The sequence below is a fragment of the Elaeis guineensis genome, chromosome 6 (genome assembly GCF_000442705.2).
Source record: "Elaeis guineensis isolate ETL-2024a chromosome 6, EG11, whole genome shotgun sequence".
NCBI lineage: Eukaryota > Viridiplantae > Streptophyta > Magnoliopsida > Arecales > Arecaceae > Elaeis > Elaeis guineensis.
This window is the reverse complement of record NC_025998.2, coordinates 2,887,647-2,914,055: the sequence shown is the minus strand read 5'-3', so window position 1 is coordinate 2,914,055 and position 26,409 is coordinate 2,887,647. Positions and strand designations below refer to the sequence as shown.

At 39.9% G+C, this 26,409-nt stretch overlaps 3 protein-coding genes across 11 annotated transcripts; 2 read left to right on the top strand and 1 right to left on the bottom strand.

Moving 5' to 3' along the window:
* The first annotated feature begins 3,204 nt into the window (after nt 1-3,204).
* On the top strand, nt 3,205-12,021 carry LOC105047650 (carbamoyl phosphate synthase arginine-specific large chain, chloroplastic). 7 transcript variants are annotated; one of them, XR_832486.4, is made up of 6 exons: nt 3,205-4,594; nt 6,039-6,734; nt 7,090-8,645; nt 9,818-10,126; nt 10,211-10,316; nt 10,446-10,490. XR_832486.4 is itself a non-coding variant. In XM_010926674.4 (4 exons), the coding sequence occupies exons 1-3, from the start codon at nt 3,326-3,328 to the stop codon at nt 8,629-8,631; spliced, it is 3,507 nt and encodes a 1,168-aa protein (XP_010924976.1). In that variant the 5' UTR covers nt 3,205-3,325; the 3' UTR covers nt 8,632-8,645; nt 9,818-10,490. The 7 variants fall into 7 exon arrangements, 1 of the variants encoding a protein (XP_010924976.1); XR_012141974.1 differs by having other exon boundaries at nt 10,192-10,316; XR_012141973.1 differs by lacking the exon at nt 10,446-10,490 and adding an exon at nt 11,392-12,021 and having other exon boundaries at nt 9,818-10,316.
* Nucleotides 12,022-13,029: 1,008 nt separating this feature from the next.
* On the bottom strand, nt 13,030-15,196 carry LOC105047651 (uncharacterized). 3 transcript variants are annotated; one of them, XM_010926676.4, is made up of 3 exons: nt 15,060-15,196; nt 14,242-14,526; nt 13,030-13,513 (listed from the first exon to the last, which is right to left on the bottom strand). In XM_010926676.4, the coding sequence occupies exons 2-3, from the start codon at nt 14,426-14,428 to the stop codon at nt 13,200-13,202; spliced, it is 501 nt and encodes a 166-aa protein (XP_010924978.1). In that variant the 5' UTR covers nt 14,429-14,526; nt 15,060-15,196; the 3' UTR covers nt 13,030-13,199. The 3 variants fall into 3 exon arrangements, with proteins under 3 accessions (XP_010924978.1, XP_010924977.1, XP_029121139.1); XM_010926675.4 differs by having other exon boundaries at nt 14,242-14,488; nt 15,060-15,194; XM_029265306.2 differs by having other exon boundaries at nt 14,242-14,554; nt 15,060-15,185.
* Nucleotides 15,197-19,695: 4,499 nt separating this feature from the next.
* On the top strand, nt 19,696-24,242 carry LOC105047652 (uncharacterized). Its single transcript, XM_010926677.3, has 3 exons — nt 19,696-20,064; nt 22,969-23,068; nt 23,921-24,242. Exons 1-3 carry the CDS (start codon nt 19,791-19,793, stop codon nt 23,991-23,993), a joined length of 447 nt encoding a protein of 148 aa, XP_010924979.1. The 5' UTR covers nt 19,696-19,790; the 3' UTR covers nt 23,994-24,242.
* Nucleotides 24,243-26,409: the final 2,167 nt, after the last annotated feature.

Here is a 26,409-nt window from a genome sequence, read left to right as displayed (position 1 = left end):
ATTCCATGCTAGGTGGATTAGCTGGATTATAAGCTGTGTGCAGTCCCCTATTTTTACCATTCTAATCAATGGGATGTCGACTGAGTTCTTTGGCACATCATTGGGCTATGTCAGGGTTGCCCACTGTCACTACTTGTTTATTATATATGTGGATGCTTTTTTTTGGAATCTTTAGGAGGCTGTATACTTATCTTCTTGTACCAAAGGCTCAAGCTATATCACATTTGTTGTTTGTAGATAATTGTCTCTTGCTTTCTAGGATGTCCAAATTGAGTGCAGTGGCCTTGAGGATGACCTTGGAGCATTACTGTGCTATATCAGGCTAGAGGGTGTATATGTCTATGTCCATAGTTTGTTTCAACCCAATGATCAAGCAAACGATGAGGGCAACCGTGAGGCATATCTTGGGTGTATCCGAGTAGTAAGGGATGTGGCACTACCATGGGGTCCCTATGTCTAGCAAGAGATTGAGGCAGCTAGAGTGCCATGCCATGGAGCATAGAGTCCAAGAGAGACTAGAGGGCTCACAGGCAAAGGCACTTTCTATGATGGGTATGGTTATCTTGATATGGTCTATTCTTAACTCTATTCTTGTATTCCTCATAATGAATACCATGCTTCCTAAGACCTCTTTGGCCAAACTTGAGCAGATGTTTAGAGGGTTTCTATGGTGAGCGCATGATGGGGTTCGCAGGGTGTAGCTGGTTGCATGGGAGATGATTTGCTAACCATTATGGGATGGGGTCTTGGCATCCAATCCCTGCTAACCATGAGAGAAACTTTAATGACCAGACATGCTGTGTGGTACCTGGAGTCAAAGAGCCTTTGGACAGGGACTGGTGATATCAGGGGAGGTAGGAGTAGCTCTTTCATGTGGCGAGAAATTTGTGCCCACATCCTGATGGCTTTGATGAATCTTGGATGGGCTATTGGAAATGAGCGGTCGGTGAGTGTTCTTGAGGATTGTGGCTCTTTGACACCTCCTTGGAGCAATGGTCGACTCTGATGGCTCTAAGGTGGATCTGGACATGAGAATTTGTGATCTTTTTGTCCTTAGGAAGGGGAGATGGGATATAGCCCGTATCTACCATCTATTTGATGGTCACCTAGCGAACAAGATTATCTTTATGCCAATCTCTATCTTTGACACCTCGAACAGGCTGACTTGAAAATCTAGCTGTGGACAGAAAGATTGGTGCAAGAGACCTTTACGAGTTTTATAGGGTCAAGCCGGATCAGTGGATGGAGGGATCTTGGATTTGGAGACTGAGCCTCCACCCAAGAGTGGCATTGTTTCTCTGGAAGGTGGCTTGGGGTCGTCTTCTTACGAGAGGAGTCCTGAGTAGAAGAGGGATGAAACTTGGGCCTAGCTGTGAGGTCTGCCCTACTGATGTTGAGTCAATTGTGCATGTGCTCTTCCGATGCTTGAGAGCATGTATAGTCTGAAACTTGTTTGATAGTCCACAATTCTTTATTCGATCATAAGCGATATCAGCTATCTTAGGGAGTGTACCTGGGGAGATCATGATAAACTATGGGTGATCCGCTGTATTTACTTGGCTTATTATATTTGGCTCGCCATGAATGCTTGGATCATTGAGGGGCACTCTCAGTCCCCGAGGTTCACTATTTAGAGAGCACTCATTCAGGCGATTGAGATCACCTAACCACCCTTTATTAAAGGGCCTTTGATTGCTGGAGCATCTAGAACTCTCTGTTAGCTACAACAGCGATTTAGATTGTCTTCATTACTTCAGAGTCTGCATTCTCAAATTTGCTCAAGATAAATTTCGATGGTAATATTTCTGATGATGGAAGCTATGGTAGATGTATTTTTATGCTTTTTTTATATTTTTTTAAGTATATTCATGCTAGATTGATGTGATCTCCCCATTTTATTCAAAAAAAAAAACTGCCCTATCCCACCACCAACAAACCGACACCCAACCGCACCCCGTCGCTACTGTGCAGGCCCCTCCATTTCTTAAGTTTCAACCGTGCCGGTCATTAATAACGAACCACAACTCTGTGCTGGCAAGAACTAAGGTTGCGTTTGATAGCTGGTAATCTATCCAAATTGCTGGTAATTTAAAAAGGCCCCATCAGATCATCACGTTTGGTATGCTTTTTGGATTAGTAATCCAGATTACCAAGTAATCCAAATTAACTCTTATGAGGTAATCTGGATTACCAAGAGGAGGAGTGGCTATCCAGATTATCACTACTTTGGTAATCTTGCAATAAAATTTTTGGATGAAATTGCCCTCCTCCCCTCACCCCTCCCGTGCAGCATTACCTGTCACTCGCTCGTGCCTCCCCTCCCCCCCTTCCCGCACGGCACTACCCATCGCTTATCCGTGCCTCTGACGGCAAAGTTGCCTCCTATGCTGCCATCATGGCCCTCGCCGTCGTCCTTCCCGCCGCCACCACCAATCCCCCAGTCTTCTTCCTCACGATAGGCAGCGGAAGGAGAGGGGGCCAAAATCGACGCCCTTCTCTACAAAATCCAATTAGTAGCAGCCGAAAACTAGCTGATCGATGGGCCACTGTCGTCTCCCTAACGGCAGCCGCCGACAATCAAGAGAAACCATCGGTCTATTGAGATCCGTCGGTCCCAAGAGGATGACTACCTATGGAAAGAGGAGATAACCGGCCAGCCACCTCTTTCCTGACCCTCGTTGCCTTCTTCTACCGGCACGGCCTCCAGTGGGATGGATGAGGGTGGCAGTGCGGGTGGGTGAGAGCGGTGGTGCGAGGGGCGCAAGGTGCAGGTTCACCGAAGGGCCAGGGGGCGGTGTGGGAAGATAGGAGGAGACATGGATGGTCGAGGGGCGGTGCCGGACTGTCGAGGGTGGGGTGGGGGAGGGGGGTCGGGGTGTGGCGGTTGGGGAAGGAGAAGGAAGAAGAAAAAAATAAAAATAATAATAAATATTAAAAAATAATAAAAAATTAAATTATTTAATTATTTAATTAAAAAATAATTTTTTATATTATAATTTTTATTATTAAAAATAATTAAATAAATATTTTAAAATATTAAATTAATAATAAAAATATTTTAAAAATTTGATGTTATATTGTCATATCGTATATATCAATTAAAATTTTTAATAATTTTATTATAATATTATTTATATATATTAAATATAATAATTAATTTTACCGACAATCTACGGAGATTAAAGGTGATCCATGGCAATGCACCAAACGCAACCTAAGTTCTGCACCCCGAAGCCCTACACTTTATACCAACCGAGTCAGCAAGAGAGCGAGCGAGAGAGCGAGAACGCAAGAGAGAAGACGACTCCCATCCTCTCCCGCTTCCATGGCTCTCTGCAATCGCCTCCATCCCCGGATCCGCTCACCCCTCCTCCCTCCGCGCTCCGTCTCCTCCTCCGTCTTCCTTGCCCGCCACTTCTCGACCACCGCGAAGCACCCTTGCACCGGCGGCCTCCGCCTCCGCCCCCACCCCCGCTGCGCCGCCCAACTTCGTCCGGCGGAGGCGCCTCACCGGACGGCGGGAGGGAAGCGCACGGACATCAAGAAGATCCTGATCTTGGGCGCGGGGCCCATCGTCATCGGGCAGGCGTGCGAGTTCGACTACTCCGGGACCCAGGCGTGCAAGGCCCTCCGCGACGAGGGCTACGAGGTGGTGCTCGTGAACTCCAACCCGGCTACCATCATGACCGATCCGGACCTCGCCCACCGCACCTACGTGGGCCCCATGACTCCGGAGCTCGTCGAGCAGGTCCTCGACGCCGAGCGCCCGGACGCCCTCCTCCCCACCATGGGCGGCCAGACCGCCCTCAACCTCGCCGTCGCCCTCGCCGACTCCGGCGCTCTTGCCTCCCGTGGAATCGAGCTCATCGGCGCCAAGCTCGACGCCATCCGCGCCGCCGAGGACCGCGACCTCTTCAAGCGCGCCATGGACCGCATCGGCCTCAAGACCCCTCCCTCCGGCATCGCCACCACCATCGAGGAATGCTTCGCCATCGCCGATAGCATCGGCTCTTTCCCTCTTATCATCCGCCCGGCCTTCACCCTCGGTGGCACCGGCGGCGGCATCGCCTACAACCGCGACGAGTTCGAGGCCATCTGCCGCGCTGGCCTCGCCGCCAGCCTCACCTCCCAGGTGCTCGTCGAAAAGTCCCTTCTTGGCTGGAAGGAGTACGAGCTCGAGGTGATGCGGGACCTCGCTGACAACGTCGTCGTCATCTGCTCCATCGAGAACATCGACCCGATGGGCGTCCACACGGGGGACTCGATCACGGTTGCTCCGGCGCAGACGCTTACCGACAAGGAGTACCAGCGGCTGCGGGACGACGCGGTCGCGATTATACGGGAGATTGGGGTGGAGTGTGGGGGGTCCAACGTGCAGTTCGCTGTGAACCCGGAGGATGGGGAGGTGATGGTCATCGAGATGAATCCCAGGGTGTCGAGGTCGTCGGCTCTTGCATCAAAGGCAACGGGGTTCCCCATTGCGAAGATGGCTGCGAAGCTGTCAGTGGGGTACACGCTCGACCAGATCCCTAATGATATCACCAAGAAGACTCCGGCTAGTTTCGAGCCTTCCATAGATTATGTGGTGACAAAGGCAAGACCTCTCTCTTTTCCCCTCAAATATCCTAAAAGATGCTACCTTTGTTTTTCGGTTTTGTGCCACGCTTTCCTTGAAGGATGCTCATTTCCTTTGTAGTTTTATGTAGCTTTTGCTAGATGTCTCCTGTGATTATTGTAGCACATACTGTTTCATTATTAAGATTTATTATGCTGAACTAGAATGTGCAAATATTCATTTTCTTTAGTGTTTAGTTTTCTATTTCTTAAATGGGGGGCCGATTTATTGTTATGATTCATCCGTTTTGCTACATTGTAAGTTGAAGCAATATCACAGGCCGGAGACTCTTGGCAACAGTTGGAACTTGATTTACTTAAACTTTCCTTCCCTTTGTGAGTGGAGCTTCAGATTAAGCTTGGAGATGGGACTAAAATGCACTTTCGTAAAATCTAATCTATAGAATGATGTCCTATAGCCATTCAAGTGATTTCCGATGAAAGATTTACCAAATAAAAAGTTATAATGATGTATATGTAATCTATTGTAAGTCATATCATTTCTTTGTTTCATGTGCAATGCCAGATGCCTTTTGGTCTTTCAACTGTATTATAGAATATCAAATGTTCCTTTCCTCTTCATGGTTGCAATAAAGCAATAGTGCATTTACTTTTTTTTTTTCGTTTATTTGAAGAAATTATTCATTGTTAACTTGTCTCTGCACGGTATAGTGTCATAATGCTCCATATATTGTCTGAGCCAAGGGCTTCATTTCAAATCTCAGATAATGTAGTTATTTTTCATGTAACTAATTTCTGGAATCACCTGTTCAGATCTACAGGTAGACATAGTCCATTGAGTATCAAGCCATGCTATCTGAATGCTACTTTAGTTAATGAAAATTAGTGTGTATCCTCTTAATCACCAGTCTGAAAATTGAACTTTGCCTTCCTGTGCTCATGTGGAAGGGGCAAACAGACTCAACAGTATGAAAACCTGCCTATGGGAAATGATATATTTGCAGCCTTGAACCTCAGTGAAACTTTCTCTTTGTGCATAGGATGGGTTGCTTGTATCTCTGTGCAGAATGCTTTGTTTGTTTTATGGATCATGCTCTGGAAAATTGTAGTAACACAATATAATTGTGCAGCAGTTGTGGAATTTTTAGTTCACTTATGTTTCTGAACAATTCTATTTATCACTTTTCCTTCTACTCTTGTCTACCTCTTCAAAATTGGCATGCAGCTGCTGCATTCCATGGGGCTGGTCTGACTGTAGCTGATAATTGCCAGGTTCAAGTCAAATGAGTATGGGAGACAAGGCTAATTTAAAATGATAACGTCATTAATGTGGTCTAGGTTTAATGTTAATTACAGACATTACTGTCTTTCGCTAATAGCATGTTGCTCTTTCTATAGGCTATTTAGCAGCATTCATATTTTTTTACTTCCACTTTTTCTTAATTTTTGTACCCCTGATGCAGATACCACGATTTGCCTTCGAGAAATTCCCTGGTTCCCAGCCAGTGTTAACCACCCAGATGAAATCTGTTGGTGAAGCAATGGCATTGGGACGGACTTTCCAAGAATCCTTTCAAAAAGCTGTTCGGTCTTTGGAGTGCGGTTATGCAGGATGGGGTTGTGCACCCATTAAGGAACTTGACTGGGACTGGGACCAGTTGAAGTACAACCTGCGAGTTCCAAATCCAGACCGTATTCATGCAATATACGCAGCTGTGAAGAAGGGAATGAAGGTAGAAGAAATTCATGAGCTGAGCTATGTCGATAAGTGGTTTCTTTCTCAGCTGAAAGAGCTGGTAGATGTGGAACAGTTCCTCACAGCAAGGAATCTGGATCAGTTGACAAAGGATGACTTTTATGAGTTGAAGAGAAGGGGTTTTAGTGATAAGCAGATTGCTTATGCAACTTCTTCCTCTGAGAGGGAGGTGCGGTCAAAGCGCTTATCGCTTGGTGTGACACCGGCATATAAAAGGGTTGATACCTGTGCTGCAGAGTTTGAGGCAAACACTCCCTACATGTACTCATCATATGATTTTGAATGTGAATCAGCCCCCACTCAAAAGAAAAAGGTTCTGATATTGGGTGGCGGACCAAATCGAATTGGTCAGGGTATTGAGTTTGACTACTGCTGCTGTCATGCTTCATTTGCCCTTCGGCAGGTTTGTGTTGCTTTGGCTTCTGTTTTCTATATTTTGATCATTCCTTAGTGGAGTTTAATTGCTTATCATTTAAACTGTGGTATTTGTGAACTTGTATTGGATTTGAAACCTCTAGTTTCCTTTTTCATATATTTGAGCATATCCATAAATTTTCTCTAATTTATTCCTTATATGTATATATGTTCATATATCTTCATCTCTATATGCTAGCTTTTGAACTTTCATTTTGTTCTTTATAAGCTATCTTAAAATTTCTTGAAACTTGATCACCTACTGTTAAAATCTCTATATTGACTTTGATTACTATGCCTCTAATTGGTGTCAAGTGTGTTTTGATGATTATGTTTGGTTTCAGGATGGGTATGAAACAATTATGATGAACTCAAATCCAGAGACTGTGTCTACAGATTATGACACCAGTGACCGTTTGTATTTCGAACCTTTGACAGTTGAGGATGTGTTAAATGTGATTGACTTGGAGCGGCCTAACGGCATAATCGTACAGTTTGGAGGGCAAACCCCTCTGAAGCTTGCTCTCCCAATACAACAGTACCTGGAAGAGCAAAAGTTGGTCTCTGCTACTGGAATTGGATATGTGCAGGTATGGGGAACATCACCTGATTCTATTGATGCTGCTGAGGACAGGGAGAGATTTAATGTGATTATTAAGGAGCTTGAGATTGAGCAGCCTAAAGGTGGGATAGCAAAGAGTGAATCTGATGCAATATCAATTGCTGCAGAAATAGGCTACCCTGTCGTGGTCCGGCCTTCTTATGTCTTGGGTGGACGCGCCATGGAGATTGTTTACAGTGATGATAAACTTGCCACCTATCTTGAGAATGCTGTTGAGGTAGATCCCGAGCGCCCAGTCCTGATAGATAAATATCTCTCTGATGCCATTGAGATCGATGTGGACGCGCTGTCAGACTCGAATGGGGCTGTGGTAATTGGTGGAATCATGGAACACATTGAGCAAGCTGGGGTCCACTCTGGTGACTCAGCCTGCTCCCTTCCCACAAAAACTGTGTCAACCAGTTGCTTGAACACAATCAGATCATGGACCACGAAGCTGGCCAAACGACTTAATGTATGTGGGCTTATGAATTGCCAATATGCAATCACAGCTTCTGGTGATGTTTACCTTCTCGAGGCAAATCCTCGTGCTTCACGCACTGTGCCTTTTGTTTCTAAAGCTATTGGTCATCCATTAGCAAAATATGCCTCTCTTGTCATGTCAGGGAAGAGCTTGCATGAGCTTGGATTTACAAGTGAGGTGGTCCCAAAGCATGTTTCAGTCAAGGAGGCTGTGCTCCCATTTGAGAAATTCCAAGGTTGTGATGTTCTTCTTGGACCAGAGATGCGTAGCACTGGAGAAGTTATGGGAATTGACTTTGAGTTTCCTGTAGCTTTTGCTAAGGCACAAATAGCTGCTGGACAGAAGCTTCCAGTTAGTGGTACAGTGTTTCTCAGTCTAAATGACTTGACTAAGCCACACCTTGCTTCAATTGCTCGTGGATTCCAAGAACTTGGTTTCAGAATGGTTGCAACTTCAGGGACGGCTCGAGTGCTTGAGTTGGAGGGCATACCAGTGGAGCGTGTCCTGAAAATGCATGAGGGGCGGCCACATGCAGGCGATATGCTGGCAAATGGTCAAATACAGGTCATGGTGATAACAAGTTCAGGAGATGCTCTGGATTCAATCGATGGACGACAACTGAGGAGGATGGCACTTGCTTATAGGATCCCAATTATAACAACAGTTGCTGGAGCACTAGCTAGTGTAGAAGCTATTAGGAGTTTGAAGCGTAGCTCTGTGAAGATGTTAGCTTTGCAGGATTACTTCCATTCTTCAGAAGAGCATCAGAACTTGCCAGCAGTATCTTCTGTTATACAATAAACTGATTATTTCTAGTAAGAGGTTTCTTCTCATTTTTTCACTATGTTATATGAACTTGCTCTCTGTTTTATATGCCTTGCTTATTTCTTGGTGTTTATGTTGGAGGAATAAGTGGGAGTGTGCATTCAGCATTCATGATTTAGTTGGAATTGAAGAATTAATATTTTTTTCTCACTTTGTATCCCTTATTTGTTCAATTTTAACTAACTGATGGTGCATGCTGTTATTTTTTATTCTTCTCTTAAGTCTCAACCTTTATTCATGTGTGTGTCTTTGACTTTCTACTTCTATATATTAATTAGTTTGCTTTTATACTGGACCATAGCTCCGCAGATTATGAATGTTCTGGTTTTGTAACTTTGGTAGCTGCAGTCATGTATTTGTCCTTTGATTTTCTTGTCTAACTTGTAGAGGTATGTCTATACTCAAAATTTGTTGATTCATAATCAAATGGCTCTGTAATTATGATCACCAATCTTCAGTTTGTGCTGAAGATCTTGATGAATTTGTCATTGGAGGGAAATAGGTCTTGCTATTTGAGAACATTCTTAACAATGTGTTGCTTGTGTCATGGTAAATCTGATCTGGACTGGATGGTCCATCTTATTCTTGAGGTTGTGCTTCCTATACTTGCATGGAATTTTCATTGGCACATTCCTGTTTGTCGAAATGAAACTTCTATATCTGGATCAAATATGTTAGTCTAGGTAGTATAAGTTGCGCAACTCATGTGGTCGTTCAGCAGTAGGCCACATTTAAGTGTGAGATTCTCATCTGGGTTCTCTTCTACTCGGTATTCTCTTTGTAATAACGACATGAAACCTGGAAAGTAAAAAATGTCCTTTTTTTGGTACAATATCCACTTTTCTTTTTGTTACAAGTAAAATATGTCCTTGCACATATCCTTTGACAACTGTGCTGTGGAAGGGGAAGCATCTGTTATGTCAGGAGGAAATAAGGAAAATATCTGGAATGTTTTCATGACTTGTTGCACACTGCATATAGTTTCAGTTCTCTCAAGGGTTTTGAACCCTGATAATGTCCTATATGTAATAACTAGTTATGATAGACGTAGACAGCTAAGATGCAGTGTTTTGTGACCATTTTATACGTTCCATATTTTGTTGTGGTGTCGACCAATATATTTTCTTGATGTACAAGTTGCTCTTCTTTCCTGGTTTTGCAGAGTTGAAATTTGGGAACAACCTCTAGGCGACTAAAATATTTCTTGGCTAATGTGTCCCCCCTTTAATCTCTCTACGATTGATGCAAGCCTTTTGTTCACCCTGATTATGATGTTGCTAGAGTTCCTTGCCCCCACAGTTTTTTGCCCAGTGAGTCGTGATATAAATATTTGTAAAGGTTTAGTGTGTCGGGAGAGCGAGAATGACCACCTTCTATCTCCTAGATGTGGATGTGCACTTGCTTTACAGCTATGGGGAGTCCCTGACCTAGCCATTTTTCAGTCCAGTTCCTCTGAGCTTATTTCTTTCTGGTAATTCTCATCCACAACTTGGCTAAGATATTTAGTATCATGAGTTTCATTGAGCTGCTTTTCAGTTTTTCAATCAAGTTACAGGTTCGAAGCTGCCCTAGGCATATTGTGAAGCAACAACACCTGGCGTGGAGAGAGGATCTATCCTTCGATGCTCGTTTACCCGGTAGCAAGCAAAAAGGAAAACAAGGTCATTGGTTCCTCGTTCATTTTGCTTAAACTTAATTTTCTCCCGAACCACCCTCTTTGAGTGGTGAAATCGAGAGGCAGATGGGACGTGTCCTTTGACATCTTTTTGTTTTTTATTTATTTCAAAAAGACTTCTGTCAGGTTTTATCAGATGATAGCACAAAGCTAGTTCATACGAGTGAAGCATCTATCAGTTTTTATATAATTGAGCACGGGAAGAATTGACGAAACTTGGATGATATTTTGCACCCAAAGGAAAAAATAAGGGGGGTGTGGGGGGGGAAGAAAGAAAGAAAAAAAAAAGGAAGGTTTCCATGTGGTTGTACGCACATCATTATTATTGTAATGTTCCTTCTTTGAATTCTATAAATAAGTCAAGGTCTAAATAAGGAATCAATACTAATTTTTTACTGCATCAAATATATAATTGAAGAGGTTTTGAGATCAGTCTTAGCGCCCATTGTCTTTGGTGGGTTCAGGATGAAAAAGAGATACTTGGCAGAAAGTAAAAAAAAAAGTGAAGTGTTTCCAGAAAATTAAAAACATATATATAGAGATGCGGTTCCTTTTATCTCATGGAAGAATCTCAATTTAAGAAAGAAAAACCAATATTCTAGGAAAAAAATGTCATGCCAACTTTGGCACCTAGGATTCAATTCCACTCCATTTCTCCTGCATATCAAACACATACTTGGTTCTGGTCAGTGGTTACATGTGAGGTTACGTCTCAGCTTCAATATATAAAAAAGAAAGGGTCACGTCTCAGTTGGAATCATATTGAGGTTTTACGTCTTAATTTTAGGTGCATAATTGTTGCTTTTTTTGTTGTTTATTAAGGGACTGCATTGGGTATTGTTTTTGATCGAGAAAACAAAATCTTCAGTCTCCATTTTCGCTTTTCCCTTGCATTCAAGCCAAAAGGAATGCAATTTTAAGGAGACAACTTCAAAAGTTTGATGACGACGATATGCCATGCTGGATGGGGGATGACCGTGATGTCTCAAGGAGACAAGTTTCATGATAAAGGCTTGTCATGCTGCGCCATGGGATTAATTGTTTGTTTTTTTGGGGTACAGGGTTCTTTTCTGTTTGCCTAAAACACCTCTGTCTTAATAAGATAGAGGAGAAGCACGAGTTGACCGTGTCAAGAGTCCAACCATTTTGACAGCACCAAATCTCCCAAGATAGAAACAACCAACCATTTACCTCCCTAGATATCCACCATTTTGCGATTCCCTTGCCTTGTTGCACCAAAGCCACAGAAAAGGCTCAGGCCTCTGAGACCTCCCGAGGTGTTCTACCAGGAGACGCACAACAAAAGAGAGAAATGGCCTGCAAGAAGGTGGCTGCAATGCTCTTCATCAGCATGCTGCTTCTTGTTCTGTCCACCGTGGAGAGGAGCGAGGCTGGACAAAGCTGCTTCTGCGAGTGCATGAAGAAATGCATCCCAATGGGCATGATGAGCACCAACGCATGCAACGAGGAGTGCGACGAGGCGTGCAGGCAAGCAGGATTTTCTGGGAGACCAAAGGGAGGATTGGGGTTCTGTAAAAGATTGGCAACTCGGAGGCACTGATCGCTTGATTCTATATCCATCTCTTCACTCGGATTTTAAAATGCTTGTTTCAATGTATATTTATTGATTCGTATTCTCTAAGAGCTGACTTGTCTTGCCTATCTTTGGTTAATGAAATAATCTTTCATAATTTGTGATTTTGCCTGGAATATGACTTAGAATTGGATGGCAGAACAAATGGGATGATTTGCCTTGCAATGGTTGCATGGTAAATTGTCCACGAGATTGTTAAGAATATGGTGACTTGTTTTCATTTAAAATCAATCTAAACAATACAAAGTATACAACCAAATTAGGGCTGTACAGGCAGGGGTTCTACCTCTCCCATAAGGATGTTGAATACATAAACTCCCTAAATTTCTAAATGATGATAATTAGAGCTTTTTGTGAAAGACTGAAAGCCACCTGTTTGTTTACAGCTTTCAATGTAATCAGTTGTTTCACAGCATAAGGTTCCCCTGAATGAACTTGGAATTTGTAACCTTCATTTTTAGATATTGCATCAACACCAAATAAACCTCATCAATCTGGCCTTAACAAGAACTGGCATGCATGAAGATTGCCACTGAAAGGTTCTAGATATCTGAAATGTCTAAATCCCAGCTTAAAACAGCGAGTATCAGGTAGATACAACAGTATGGTGGTAACTGCCAGCTATATGCGTTTTGTAAACACTGCTGGTTCTGAATTAAAAGATGGAAGATTTTCTCACAAAATTTTCACATATTTTAACGAAGTACAAGCCCTAGAATCCCACTTGACCTCAGTTTGTGAAACTCTTGTTTTCTTTCCCATGAATCTTACATAATGCTCCCTTGCGAAGAAGGATAAAAAGTTTAATTAGCAAAAAGCAAATAGCTAACGGTCCATACCGGGGCAAAACTGAAAAAGAGAGGAAAAAAATTCAAAAGCTGCACATCTATCAATTTCATCAACCAACCAACTGAATACTGTCCCATGTAACCGTAGAAGGAGCACAACATTAACAGATCCAACTTCATTTAAGTACGATTTCTGGAAACTAATTCACCTCTGAGTTCCCCAGCATCATGGCAACAATCCTTTTCCTTCTTTCTTGATCAATAGGCCAGCCTCTAAAGAAAGGTGATGCAAGACAAGAAGAACAATTTCGCTGCCAACAATTAGAAATCACGATAAACAAAAAGTACACATACAAAAAATCATCTCTTCACTCTGCAAAAAGTGAATAAACAAAATAATATATCCAAGAAACCACAGATGCGTATCTGTAACAATATACACATCTCTGGGAAAAAAAATCAAAGAAGCCTACATAAACCTTCATGGCTAGTCTCTCTTTCCATTCAATGGGGAGCAGAATTTCTCAAACATTCTTCCCAGAAAACCCCAGAATCCCCCTTCTTTCTTTGTGTGAACCTCATGATTGTGTTCTTTCTTCGGACGAATTGTTCCTACAAGGGCCTCAATCTCTTCTTTAGCTCGTTCACATACACCTGGTCCTTTAACTTTTTCGATAGGAGTATTCTCGTCAATGTCATTGCTGGTACCATGAGTCTCCTTGTCATGGGTTTTAACCCTGTTCAATGTTTTGGCTTCTTTATTTGCCTTCTCAGTTAAATTGGGTGCTTCCAATACACTTTCTACCAATCAATCAAAAAAAAAAACATCCTCATTGAGAATTCGATAATTTATGGACTGTAAAAACAAAAATTTATAAAGGAAATAACATTTTCAAATCCATAACAAACCTTTTAGCATCCTTCATATTGACTGAAGCACTAATTTAGTCGATAACATTATTAGGAACATGCATTAGGACTATGAAGGAAAATGTTTTATTTCGTCTTGAATGCATAAATCAAATAAATGATTTTCTGCCATAAATATTAAGGAAATAGAAGGCTCTATTCCATATACCAATGAATCATTTCAAAAAAATTGTTTGACTGACAACCTCGTCAAAGTTATGATAGAAAGAAAACTTGGTAGGATTATAAATTTCAATGAAAACAACGAGGTACCGGATGAAATTCAGCCTACAAGGGGTGGGAAAAAAAACTGGTTTCGAATACATAATTGGACCATAAATCTTTTACCCGACCAGGTGTTTCTTTCACCTAAGTAAAGACCAATTCAACCCTGATTCTCAAGCATAAGTATGAGCAATTCTTAGTTTGAACTCGTTGAGTTTTGACCATGCGACTGCAAAATTTATTTAAGTGAATAACCATAAAGAGAAAGGAAGAAAAAAAAATAAAAAAGCATGGCAACACATCTCAGTGCAGCTAACATGACATGTCAGCATGACATCCAATTAAAATTTACTTAATGCAACTTCAGTTTAATCACATTTGGGGTGGAAAATTACCCTCTTTCTTTGTGGGTGGATCATGATGCGGTTCTCTCTTCAAATGGATGGCCTCCACAATGGCCTCAATCTCCTCCTTAGCCCGTTCAAACACATTTGGGCCTTTGACTTTGTCCATTGGTGTGTTCTCATCGATGTCATTGCTCATTCCATGAGTCTCCCTATCATGGGTTTTCACCTTATGCATGGTTACTTCGATCTCTTCTTTTACCCTCTTGGACAAATGAAGTGCTTTTTGATCGTTTTTCTACCAATCGATTCAAAATAGTACACCCCTTTTAGATCCTTCAGTGAAAAACATGAACAAGGAAAGCTGAAGAAATTCATAGATTTGTATAAGATTACAAATGTATCGATTACAAGTCCATAAGGATAACTGGCATGGATTATATATACAACTCCAAACTGGTACCAATGGCATCCATAAGTGATCCCTGTGATGGTTAGGCCGACAAATTTTTAAAATAAGGGTTTCTGATGATTCGGAACAACAACAAAAGAGTTACATATATATATATATATATATATATATATATATATATATATAGGGTATATAGGGTACTTGATTCAAAGGGATGATTTTTAGACCAAGATACAAGAAAAAAGAAAACTTTATCTAACCCCATTGATCGCTTAATCATAAAAACTCAGAAAAACCTATGATTTTTTTGCACTTATCTTCAGTATTGGATCAAAGATGCGGTAGAAAAATTGGCTTCGTCCGATAAGATTCGTGCATTGCACGCAATAATTTTGAAGGATCGAACACAAAAAAAAAAAATCAAAAAGCGTGGGAATTGCGAATGAAGGGAAATTACCTGATTGCGACCCTTTGATTGTAGAAAAGAACAGCGATTACTGGAGACCCCAGAGGAAGCGGATGGAAGGAAAGGGGAGTCGGACTTTCTTATAAAGTGCTGAAGCGTTGCGAGGAAGTTTGCGGGGTCCGATGCTGCAAGGGGGAGTTGCTGCCCCAAAATAAATAAATAAATATTTTTTTTTATTTGTATTTTATTTTTTTGAAAAAACCCTGAAATACTGATTGCTGCACAAACGTTGCAAGCGGGGCCACGGCCAGACTGGCGGTGGTGGTTATCCGGAGAAGGACATCATGGGTCTCAAACTGATATGAAGTGGATTTATGGTCAGATGAGCTGCCAAAAGGTGTGGATGGACTTCGATTTTCATAGTGGATCAATTGAATCGTGGATCACGTCTGTGCTCTGAGCTCCGCTCTGCAACAGTGATCAACGGAATTTTCATTTGTTGTTGCCAAATTTCGAAGGGGTGAGGCCGGATTTTATATCTTCAAAAAAAAAATACGGCGGAGAAATTTTTATTAAAAAAATGAGATGAGAGAGTTCTAAATTGGAGATACGATGAAAGTATTTTTGAATGAAGATGACATGAAAAAATTTTTGACTAGAGATGAGATAAAAATATCTTTATCTGAAGATAAGGTAAAGTCTTTGGTTAGATATGAAATGAAAATACTTTCATCTGGAGATGAGATAGAAGCATCATCATCTGAGGATGAGGTAAAATTGTCTTCATCTGAGAATGAGATAGAAACTTTCTCATTGAGGATGAGATGAAAGGATCCTCGATTGGAGATGAGATGAAGTACTCGGCTGAAGATGAAATGAAGCCCTTCTGGGTGCCAGAGCTGAACCTGTAAAACAAATCTCTGATTGAAAGATTTTTCGGTTGGGGATCCTCCGACGCTCAAATTAACTTGAAATTGAAGAACAACAGTAAAAGAGAGCGTTTCGAGGCCTTTCGAGAGCCTATCTTGGGGAACCCCATCTCCCTCTATTTGTAGAGGGGGAGTTAGAGTCGTACACATCATGAAATCTGATTAGTTTTTGATTATTGTATGTAAATTAGGGTGGCGGAGAGTTATTTCTATTCGGAAATAATCCAATCACGGAGATATTTTTTCTTATCTAGACTTTTTTGAATTGAAAGAAGTGCGGGATCAGTCAACGAAGACTACTATGCATCATAGCCGGAGGTCGGCTCAAGTCGACTTGAGAGTACCACGGTTCCGATCGAGATCTGAGCTATCTTAAAGGTGATTATGGCTGACTCTTATTTATCTCGACTATATAGTTGGCCGAGGCCGAGATGACCGTCCATAACACAATCGATTTCTTCTAATTTATAGTTGGGCTTCGATAAAGTTGCCCCCTCACTTCCTACTTGTTCATTCTTTGTGTTGATGCTCTATCTCGGATTTTGCAGACTATATCTTTAAAATCAAACTTAGATCCTTATATACCGACCCTAAGGGCCGAACCCATATCATATTTGCTTTTTGCAAATGACTACTTGCTGACGGACCAAACGATCATTCGAAATGCCATCAATTTTATGAGGATTCTGGAGGAGTATTGCCTTGCTTCTAGATAGAGAATGAATCTTCATAAGTTGGTGGTTCCTTTTGATCCAAAGGCGAGGGTTCAGCTGACGCATACCATTAGGAAAAGATTGGGCATTGTGGAGTAGAGCAGGTTTTGGCACTACTTGGGGGTCCCCATCACCAGACAGAGTCTATGAAGGATTGAGTGCTCCGGAGTAGAGCATGCGGTCCAGGAGAGGCTTGAGGGGTGGTTGGCTAGAGCTTGTCCATGATGGATGGAATGACCCTGATGAGATTTGTTCTTAGTTTTTTGCTTGTCTACTTGGTATCGAACATAATCCTATCGAGGGCCTTCTTGTTGAGGCTTGAGTAGCTATTTTAGAACTTTCTCTGAGATCACACCAAGTGAGGGTAGTATGCACCTTCTTGCTTGGGATGTTGTTTGCCATCCGGTTAGTGATAGGAGCCTCAGCATCCATGTCTTTGCTAGTCAGGTGTGAGGCATTGATCGCCAGGCATACAGCTATGTTTCTCCTTCAGCCAGACAGTCTTTGGAGCACGATTATAAGAGCCAAGTATGGTTCGTGGTTGCCCAGTGTGGAGGTTCGGGTGGCTCAATGTAGCTCGTTCATGTGGAGAAAGATATGCACCCATGCCTCGATGGTGATTGCATAGATCAGATAGTTGGGAGAGGATGGCCAGACTATGCACCTTATGTAGGATCCATGGATTACCAAATTTCAGCTGTCGATAGCCGACTTTCATCAGCACGAAAGCCATAGAGCTCTAAGCTCTTACGAATCTGTGACCTGTTCCATCAAGATGAGAGGGACTGGAGTATGATGGTGTTTTTCTTTGGAGAGTAGTTGGCTGAGCGGATCTTGGCTCAAGTGGTATCTTTATATGGGGGCTATGATGTGAGGGTGTGGAGATCTTTATGCAACTCAAGGGTGGTGACTAGAGATCTCTATAATCTATACAAGAGAGAGCAGGCTAGATGTTTGGATAGGGCATGGATTTGGAGACTAGGGGTTTATCTGAGGGTGAGTTTGTTCATGCGAAAGGTGGCTTGGGCCTGCCTTCCAATTAGATCTATACTGAGGGATAGAAGAATAGACCTTACACCTAGTTGCCCTTGTTGCGAGTGTGGGGATGAGCCCCTAGATCATGTCTTTTTTTTGAGTTCGAGGGCTAGGCAAATTTGGTGACTATCCAGAATCTTCCTAGGGTTGGCTCGATTAGAGTCTCCAGTGCCGTCCTTTCTTGGAGCATTGTAGAGCAATGATGGTAGCGAGATGCCGAGACATCTAAATTATTGAGCATCAAAGTTGTCTACATCACTTACCACATCTGGCTGTCTAGAAACAGTATCGTCTTTGAGTCCAAGAGGCTATCTATGAGGTTTATTCTTGAAAGGGCTTTGAGTCAAACTGTTGAGATTGCCCATCTGTCATCGACTTAATTGATCTTGTTGACCATGGATTTCTGGGACTCTCCCTTTGCTCCTGCAGTGACAGGTTGGATTTTTATCTCATAGGAGCCCCCACCCCCAAGATTTTTCCAGATCAATTTTGACGGTAGTGTGAAGGGTAGTAGTGGCGGTGCAATGTTCATGATTCGAGGACTGGACTTGAGGTTGGTTGCTGTAGGTGGCAGTCATCTCTTTGACCCTATAGTGCCAGTTATCAAGCTGCAAGTGGTCTGGGCTGACATTGCTCATGCGATGTTGACCTTAGGTATGGATCACCTTATCCTTGAGGGTGATTCGGCCACAGTGGGAGCTTGGACTTGGGGCAGGCTAGGTCTACAGCTGATCATCTATTATTTCGTGATATTTGGAGTCTCCTTCAAAGTTGCACTTCCTCAATCATTAGGCATATCTACCATAAGGCAATTAGCGCAATAGATTGGATAGCTTCCTTTGTTACCGAGTACTTTGAAGAGGTACTGTGGATGGATATGAGGGCTATTCCGGTCTCTTTTTTGGATATTTTGAACTTCAATCTTTTTGTATGTATTCATACTATATTGGTATAAGTGATCCATCATATCAAAAAAAAAAAAAAGATTTCATCCTAGTTTTGATGCCTTGGATCAAATAGGCTACATCATTTTAGATTTGGGTTGTATCGCGAGAGAATGATTGATTTTTTTCTACGAAGGGGACCATCGAATGGTGCTCCACACAGCTCTCAAAGCACTCTAAACTCTTTGAGCCATCTGTCTGCATAGATCGCAAAATAATCATTGCACAATTCAATATTGGATGCATGCGAAAAAAAAATGCATCATTTTTTTGCATGAAAGATACAATCCCTACTATTTCTAGGATTGTTGATGATACTTCATTTGCATGCCTATGGATGCCATTTCATTTCTTGCTTTGTTGTGGCAGATTACTATCAAAAGTCATCCATTCTAATCACCACTCAATTCATCTATGCTACATGGAATTTGTTGATGGTCAAATGGTAGAGAGAATCCGATCGATCAAGCTTATCCTAGATTAGATCGTCGTGTTCTAAAATAGTTACTAAAACTAGTACATTCTTAAGAAAATGATTAATCTCCTGAACTACTAAGGGTACATCTAATTAGGTGACTTGGGCTTTAAAATTAGAATGCAAATAGTGACTCTCATTCTAGACATTTAGTTCGAGGGATTGTCATCATATTCTAATTTTAAGATGGAATGTAAACGCTCTAATCCTCCAAATCCAATCCCAATCTTTTCTTAGCATACAAATCTCATCATGATTCTGATTTTGATCTTAGTCACGAGCCAATTGCATCAAAGAATTTGGCCATTCAATTCTCATTCCAATCCATTATAATTTCAATTTTGATTCTGATTTCATTTACAAACAAATGGCAGTATAGCATCCTAAATATAAACCCTACATATTATTTACAAGCCATTTGGACCAATGCAATGTTCTACCAAAAACCGGCGCTTGGGCTGTGCAAGATGTGCCGGGTGGCTCTTCATTGTCATATGGCCCAAGCCCAGCAGAGTTAGGTCCAAAGTTGGCGGTCCAAATGGTCCGACCTGCTTTATAAAACCCGGTTCAACGCAAGTGGGAACCATTGATCGGAACGCGCGGAGAAAGCTTTGGTTGCTTTCAGCCTCAGGTGGGGAGCCAAAACGGATCAGGAAAACTAGGGTTTTAGGCCTTCCAGGGGGACGATGGCGTCCAAAACCCTAGCTCGTGCTGGGGCTTCCCTCATCAATCGCCTCCGCCTCTTCAATCCATTCAATCCCCCGAAGCCGAGTAGCTCGTTGATTCTGCCTCACATTCATTCCAATCCTTCGACGCAGTCTTATCCGGCCAAGTTTCAGACACATTGGCCTCCTCCGGTGGAGGGAGGAGAAGACGCAGAAACCCTAAAAATATTGGTTTCTCCTGAACGGATTTCCTTCCCCTGCGGGCTCCCTTCGCTTCGCTTCTTTATAGAAGATGGTGAGAAGGAAATTCTGAGACGTTGGTTTCTATAAAGATGCCATTTTCGTACCTTTTTTTTCCCTCTCTTCATTATATTAATTCAATGTCTTTTATTTCTTTCTGTTGACTTCTTCATTCAAAGCAGTTGATCAGATTTTCTTATTGATCTTGCATGCAGTCTATATTCTATTGCAATACATCGTTTCTAGTACAAATAAAAATTTGTTATTTAAATGGTGACAGAAGCATACTTCTACATTCGTGCTAAGTTCTGGTCAATGCAGGAAGACTGTTTAGGGTGAGAACTTGCAACGGAAAAAATGTCGTGATATGTTGGCTGGTTGATATCATGTCATATGCAATGCTAATTTTTCTTCAAATTTTAGTGATGATTAAGTTTCTGAGATTGAATTGTTTGCTATGAGAAGAAGTTCACCAAGCTTATCTTTCCATTTTCGTCCAAAATCCTCTCTAGATACTTCACTAGTGGCTTTATTCAAGTCAAAAGATTGAAGACTGCTTCAAAATATCCCATCCCTAAAATTAATGCGGACTAAGTGTCACTCCAATAATGATGAAGATCTCCTCGGGTTTTGCACTTTTTTTTTTTTTTTTTTTGTGTATCTGACCTCGAGACAACATAAGCTAAAACACAATTCATTAGATGGCGTGGATCTTGAATTCCTCTTAAAGCTAAAGCCTATATAAATTGGTAGTTGGATTGAAAGTTAGACTTAATGCGTGATTTGTTACTTCAACCAACCAACTTTATCTCGAAATAAGGTTTCTGCAGTATGCTCACATTGATATTCTTGTGGCATGCGATGTAGGCTTTGTAGGCAGTTGCAGATGTTGACACTTTATGTTCTCCTTTTTAAGAATCAACAGACCTGCTATTGTCTGGCAGCTAAATTTAAAGACTTTTTTGCAGAAGGTTAAATACAGAGAACATTAAATCCAGTGGATAGATCTTAAATTGAGATCATATCAAAGTCATTTGGGAGAAAAGTGATTATCCTGACATCTTCCCAGATGTGTCAAAGCCTTGGTTTCGTGATCTGCATCAAAACACTTGAGCAGAATGAGAATATGTAAACAAGCATGAGGTCCTTTGCCCTACATCTAAGTGCAAATTTGGAAACTCATGAAGATAAAGCTTCTTATCCATCTTTGTTCCATGGCTTAGGAAAAATAAGTGACTTGGATGCCCGGATCAGTTTTACACTACCCTATGCCACTTAGGGGGCCGGTTGATTAACTAAACCACTAAAACTACGTCATAAGATTTGGGGAGAGCGAGTACTTAATTGTGAATTTTATAAACAAAACTGGAGGGGTTGTCTATGTGGGATCATCATAATGAGAGAGATAGAAATCACATCTAAGTACAATTTGCTGCTCCAAATGTTAAAAAACCCTGTGTGTTTTGCAATATCAACATCTGATAGTTTTCTATTTGGATGGACATTGAGCAATGATTTCTTTTTTTAAGGTCATTTGTATTCTATAATTTCATTGAACAGCCTTGGGGGCTATTAGACTGGATCTCTTATGTCCTTGGAAGACAATTTAAGTATTGAGAGCTGCAACAAACTAGGCTAAGCTAACTTTTTGGAGGATGAGCCAGGAGTCACCTTTTAAAAAATAAAAAATAAAAAAAAAATCTAGTTGTGATATTTAGTTTTATTTATTTTTCTTCATGATTTTGATTGACTGAATGAAGAGAGGTGCAATGTGCAACAGAGTTACCTGGACACTTGTGCCAAGCTCCAAAGATCCATGCCAGATATATATCTAAGTTGGATATGTACTGAAGATACTTATGTTCTTTGGAGCCACTTTTTGAGACTAGAAGAGAGTTGAATTCTTCCAAAAATGACTGAATTGATCTTTCCAACAATAAGTTTGATCATCTAAATTGATATTACGAGTGAGTAGTTCTTTTTCGAGATTTGTCAAGGATGTAGATATTGAAATGACTTTGCAGAATATTATTATATTAATATCCTTAAGTTACTTGGCAATTTTGAATGAGAAACATGGATATTGAAAGATCTTGACAAACGATATCCTTTTAACATTTTCTTTTCAATGTTTAAACATATAGCCTTTAAAGGTATAAATATATAATTTAGTTAAATTTATATATTGTCCTACATATCCTCACATCTCTCTTTTCCCTCTTGTCCAAATCCAATTCTCGCATCCATGTCCTTGCAACACTGATATGTAACAACATATCTAAAGAGAAGTGAGACTTCCTTAAATATGGAGACATACATTGTCGCATGTTGTATACAGGATTTAGTTGGCATTTTAAATTTCTTGGTATTGATGAAGAATTTGTGGAGTTAAGGTAGTCTTATTGTTCCAGGCAGCTGATATATAGTTGGTGCTAGCTTTGGAGACAATCTATAGCTTTTACCTGGAAGACTTGTGGAGGGTTTAGGAGGCCTTCTATTATTTGGCTGTCCTTATCTATGCTGATTTTTCTGTTTATTTTCACCTTAATATAGATGTAGAAACGTCTTTTATAATTATTTTCCTTCCTTAGTATTTCTTTTGATTGGATAGTAATATAAAGTAGATATACTGGAAGCACATATGCTGAATACAAATTGATGAGGAATTTGGACATGAGCTGCGATCTTATTAACTTGGTATTCTAAGTCTGCTCGATCTGTTTCATATTACTCCAAAAGTTATGTAGCTTTTTGCTTTTATGGTACTAGGTTGGAGATGTTTAACTTTTGTGATGATAGTCAATTGGATCCTAAACTAAAGTTTATGATTTAACTAGCACGGCAATATTCAGGACTACAACTATTAGAAATTCGAATATTTTTAGTATCTATATATTCTTAAGTTCAAGGAATGTATTTAATGGAGCTTGTCAGTGCTAATACTGATTCTTTTCTTCAGGAAATGATGCTTTGGTGAACGAGCCTTTACTCCTACTTCCAAAAAGAACTTACCAGCCAAGCCATGTCAAGCGCAAGAGAACTCATGGTTTCCTTGCACGGTCTCTCTCTCTCTCTCACTCACTTTCTCTCACTTACAGTCACATGATAGAGCTAAATTATTTGTGGCTGCCAATGTTTAGAATGCTTTATGACCAGTCAACCACACCTTTGGACAGAAGAAATATTGTGTGTTCATTTCTTCCACATGTTTCTTTGACAAAAAGTGCAATCAGACCTGCTTTAGCATATTTGTGAAGCATGTGCAAAAGCACTCATGATGATTCTTTTCTAGATGGTATAGGAATTGGATTATTCTGGCAACCACAATTATTGATGAACCAAAGAACTTCCATGCAATTTTAATTTATAATTGACTATATTATAGTTTGGACATATAATGTGACTAGATTTGCTATCCATTCTCTACCCTTTTCATTTGTACATATCTAACTATAACCACTGCACATTATCCAAATTATTTTTCATTGGTTTTGTGAATCCTTATTCACCAATTGTAAGTCCTTTTAATGGGAAGCACATGGTACGGTAATTTCTGTACATGGAAGGAAAAATAGCATTATGTGCATAAAAAGAGCTCAAGTTAGTTTGGCTAAGCACATGGAGATGCAGTTTGCGAGCACCTTGACTATCATGGTGAATCAAAGGTCTTCATGGAGGAAATTTGTCACCGACCCTTTTTTTGGGTTTTGGCAGTCTGGCTACTACTTATTTCATGGTGGTTTTGTGTGATAATCTTCTTTTATTCTCCACTTCCTGTGATGCTAATCAGGCGTGCTATGTTGTTCACAAGACTGCAGAAATGCTGCATTCACATTTCTATATACTCATCTGCAATGTGTCTTTTAGCTATTGTTTTCCCTAGAATTGACAATGTGCATTGCCTTGCTCAGTAAGGCGACGAGAGGTGGACGGAGGGTCATTGCCCGGAGGTTGGCGAAAGGTAGATCAAGAATCACCGTATAACATCGTATCTCTACCAAGTCTGGTAGTATTCTGGAAGTGCACTATCCCTTGGAAATATTAGATTGTTGTGATCTAAATATAACTGTACTCTCTGATTCCTAGTAATTGCAGACTAGAAATAATAATTTACAGCAGCAATTGTAGCAATATGTTCTGTAACAACGCATTGTTTTTGGTTTGCAGTTGGCACATGTGCCTGGAATGATTCCATGCATTCTTTTAAATCAAATTACATTTGAGTTAACAATATTTACATTGTGACCCCTGGCTGACTATCTCTATTGGTTGCTTACTGGGAGTTGTGTTTTGGTCTGGCTCTTTGGCTCATAATTTGTGCCTTGGACCGTGCTGTGTATAGGCGTTATTATTTGTCTTCGGGAACCTTCAAAGCCTTTTCTTCTAGAAGTTTTCCACTGTAACCGAGCTTAGAAATTTCATGGCACTGTTACCCAAAATTGCCTTGTCTAAGATACTAATTCACAAGACTTTGCTCATGGTTAAGAGCTGAAACCTGCTGTAAAACATTCTCAAACCATTTTAAATCATATCTTTTTTAGTTTATCATGTTGTTCCTTGATAGAAGCAAGATCTTTGGTTTAAAAAGTTTCGTTGGTCCCACACCTTGTTTTCGCCTTGAGCACAGTTGGGCATCTTATGATCAGAAATTGCTCATTTAAGCTGCTCGTTAGGCATCTCGTGTTTATCGATAGAGGAGTCTCATGTGCAACTCGTATTATCATGGATTCGTCCCTGTTCTGAGGTTGCAAACAGGTGCTAAGAATAATTCTAGTCATGGAGGTATGTGCTGTCTGCGATCAATGGACTCCTAAAGCTACAGGCTTGATATCTAGGGCCATCCCTTTTAACAATGCTTCCCGTGGCTTGTGGTTGATATGCAAAGTGCACATTAAGCCAGTTTCATCATGTAGTTAACTATATCTCCAAAGGTTCGACTGATCCTAAGCTTTCATTATATTTCATAGTTTGATCACCTGTCTCACATATAGCCAGACATTGTTGTGAAGACACCGGCTGATTTTGATCCAGTCTTCTTACATGCATCGACTATTGTGCCTGTTTTGTTCGGGGCGGCGTGCAACCAGCCAAAGCAAAGAGGTACTGTGGTGCGTTCCTCGAGAGAGGGGTATAGTAGCATGGTTTTGGAGTTTTTTTCCCAAATAATACGAAAAAAAAAATTTTTTATCAAAATATATCAAAACGAAATTTATTTACCAAACTAATGCAAATGCGAAAAACGTCATTTTGAATGGCGTTTTTTCTCCTTCCACGTCAGCCCCTATTTCCACGCTGGCATCGTCCGGAAAAAAAAAAAACATCAAGAAACGCCATTTGGAATGGCGTCTTTAAAAACGCCATTTTGAATGGCGTTTTTAAAAACGCCATTCAAAATGGCATTTTTCAATTTTTCCACCGGAAAAAATCGTGAGAAAATGGAAAATTTTGTTTTTTAAACTTTGGAATTAGTAAATAAATTAAAAAATTAATTTGGATTGAAATTTAAAATATAAAGATTTTAATTTGTAATTAATTTAAAAAATCATAAGAAAAAAAAAATTATCATAGAAAATAAAAAAAAGAGAAAGAAATATGAAAGAAATAAAAATTTTAAATTTAATTGAAAAACATCATTCGAAATATTTGTCTTAATAATTTTTTTAAAGAAAATTTGAAATAATCAAAGAAAAAGAAATTTAATTGAAAATTAAAAAGAAATTAAATTTTAAAGATTAATTGAAATAAAAATATTATTTCAAATTGCTTTTCGAAATTAGTAATAATTTTTTTAAAAAAAATTAAAAAAATTGTAAAAATAGGGTTAAAAAATTTTATAAAAACATAAAGAATTGAAAAAAATAGAAATTATAATTGTAATTGAAGAATAAAGTTTATATTTTTAATTTTAAGAAATAAGAATTATAATTATAAATGAAATCAAAAATTATATTTTAAATAACTAAATTAATTTAAATATAAAACGCCATTTTGAATGGAAAATTAGAAAATTTTGTTTTTTAAAATTTGAAATTAGTAAATAAATTAAAATTTTAATTTTGAATGAAATTTAAAATATAAAGATTTGAATTTGTAATTCATTAGAAAAATTAATTTAGATTTTTTATTTCAAATTTTTTTTAAAAGATGTAAAAAAAAATCTTAAGAAATAAAAAAAAATTATCATAGAAAATAAAAAAAGGAGAGAAAGAAATATGAAAGAAATGAAAATATTATTTCAAATTACTTTCAGAAATTAAAATAAATTTATTTTAAAAAGATTCAAAAAAATTTTAAAAATAGGTTAAAAAAATTTTATAAAAATATAAAGAATTGAAAAAAAATAGAAATTGTAATTGTAATTGAAGAACAAAGTTTATAATTTTTAATTTTAAGAAATAAG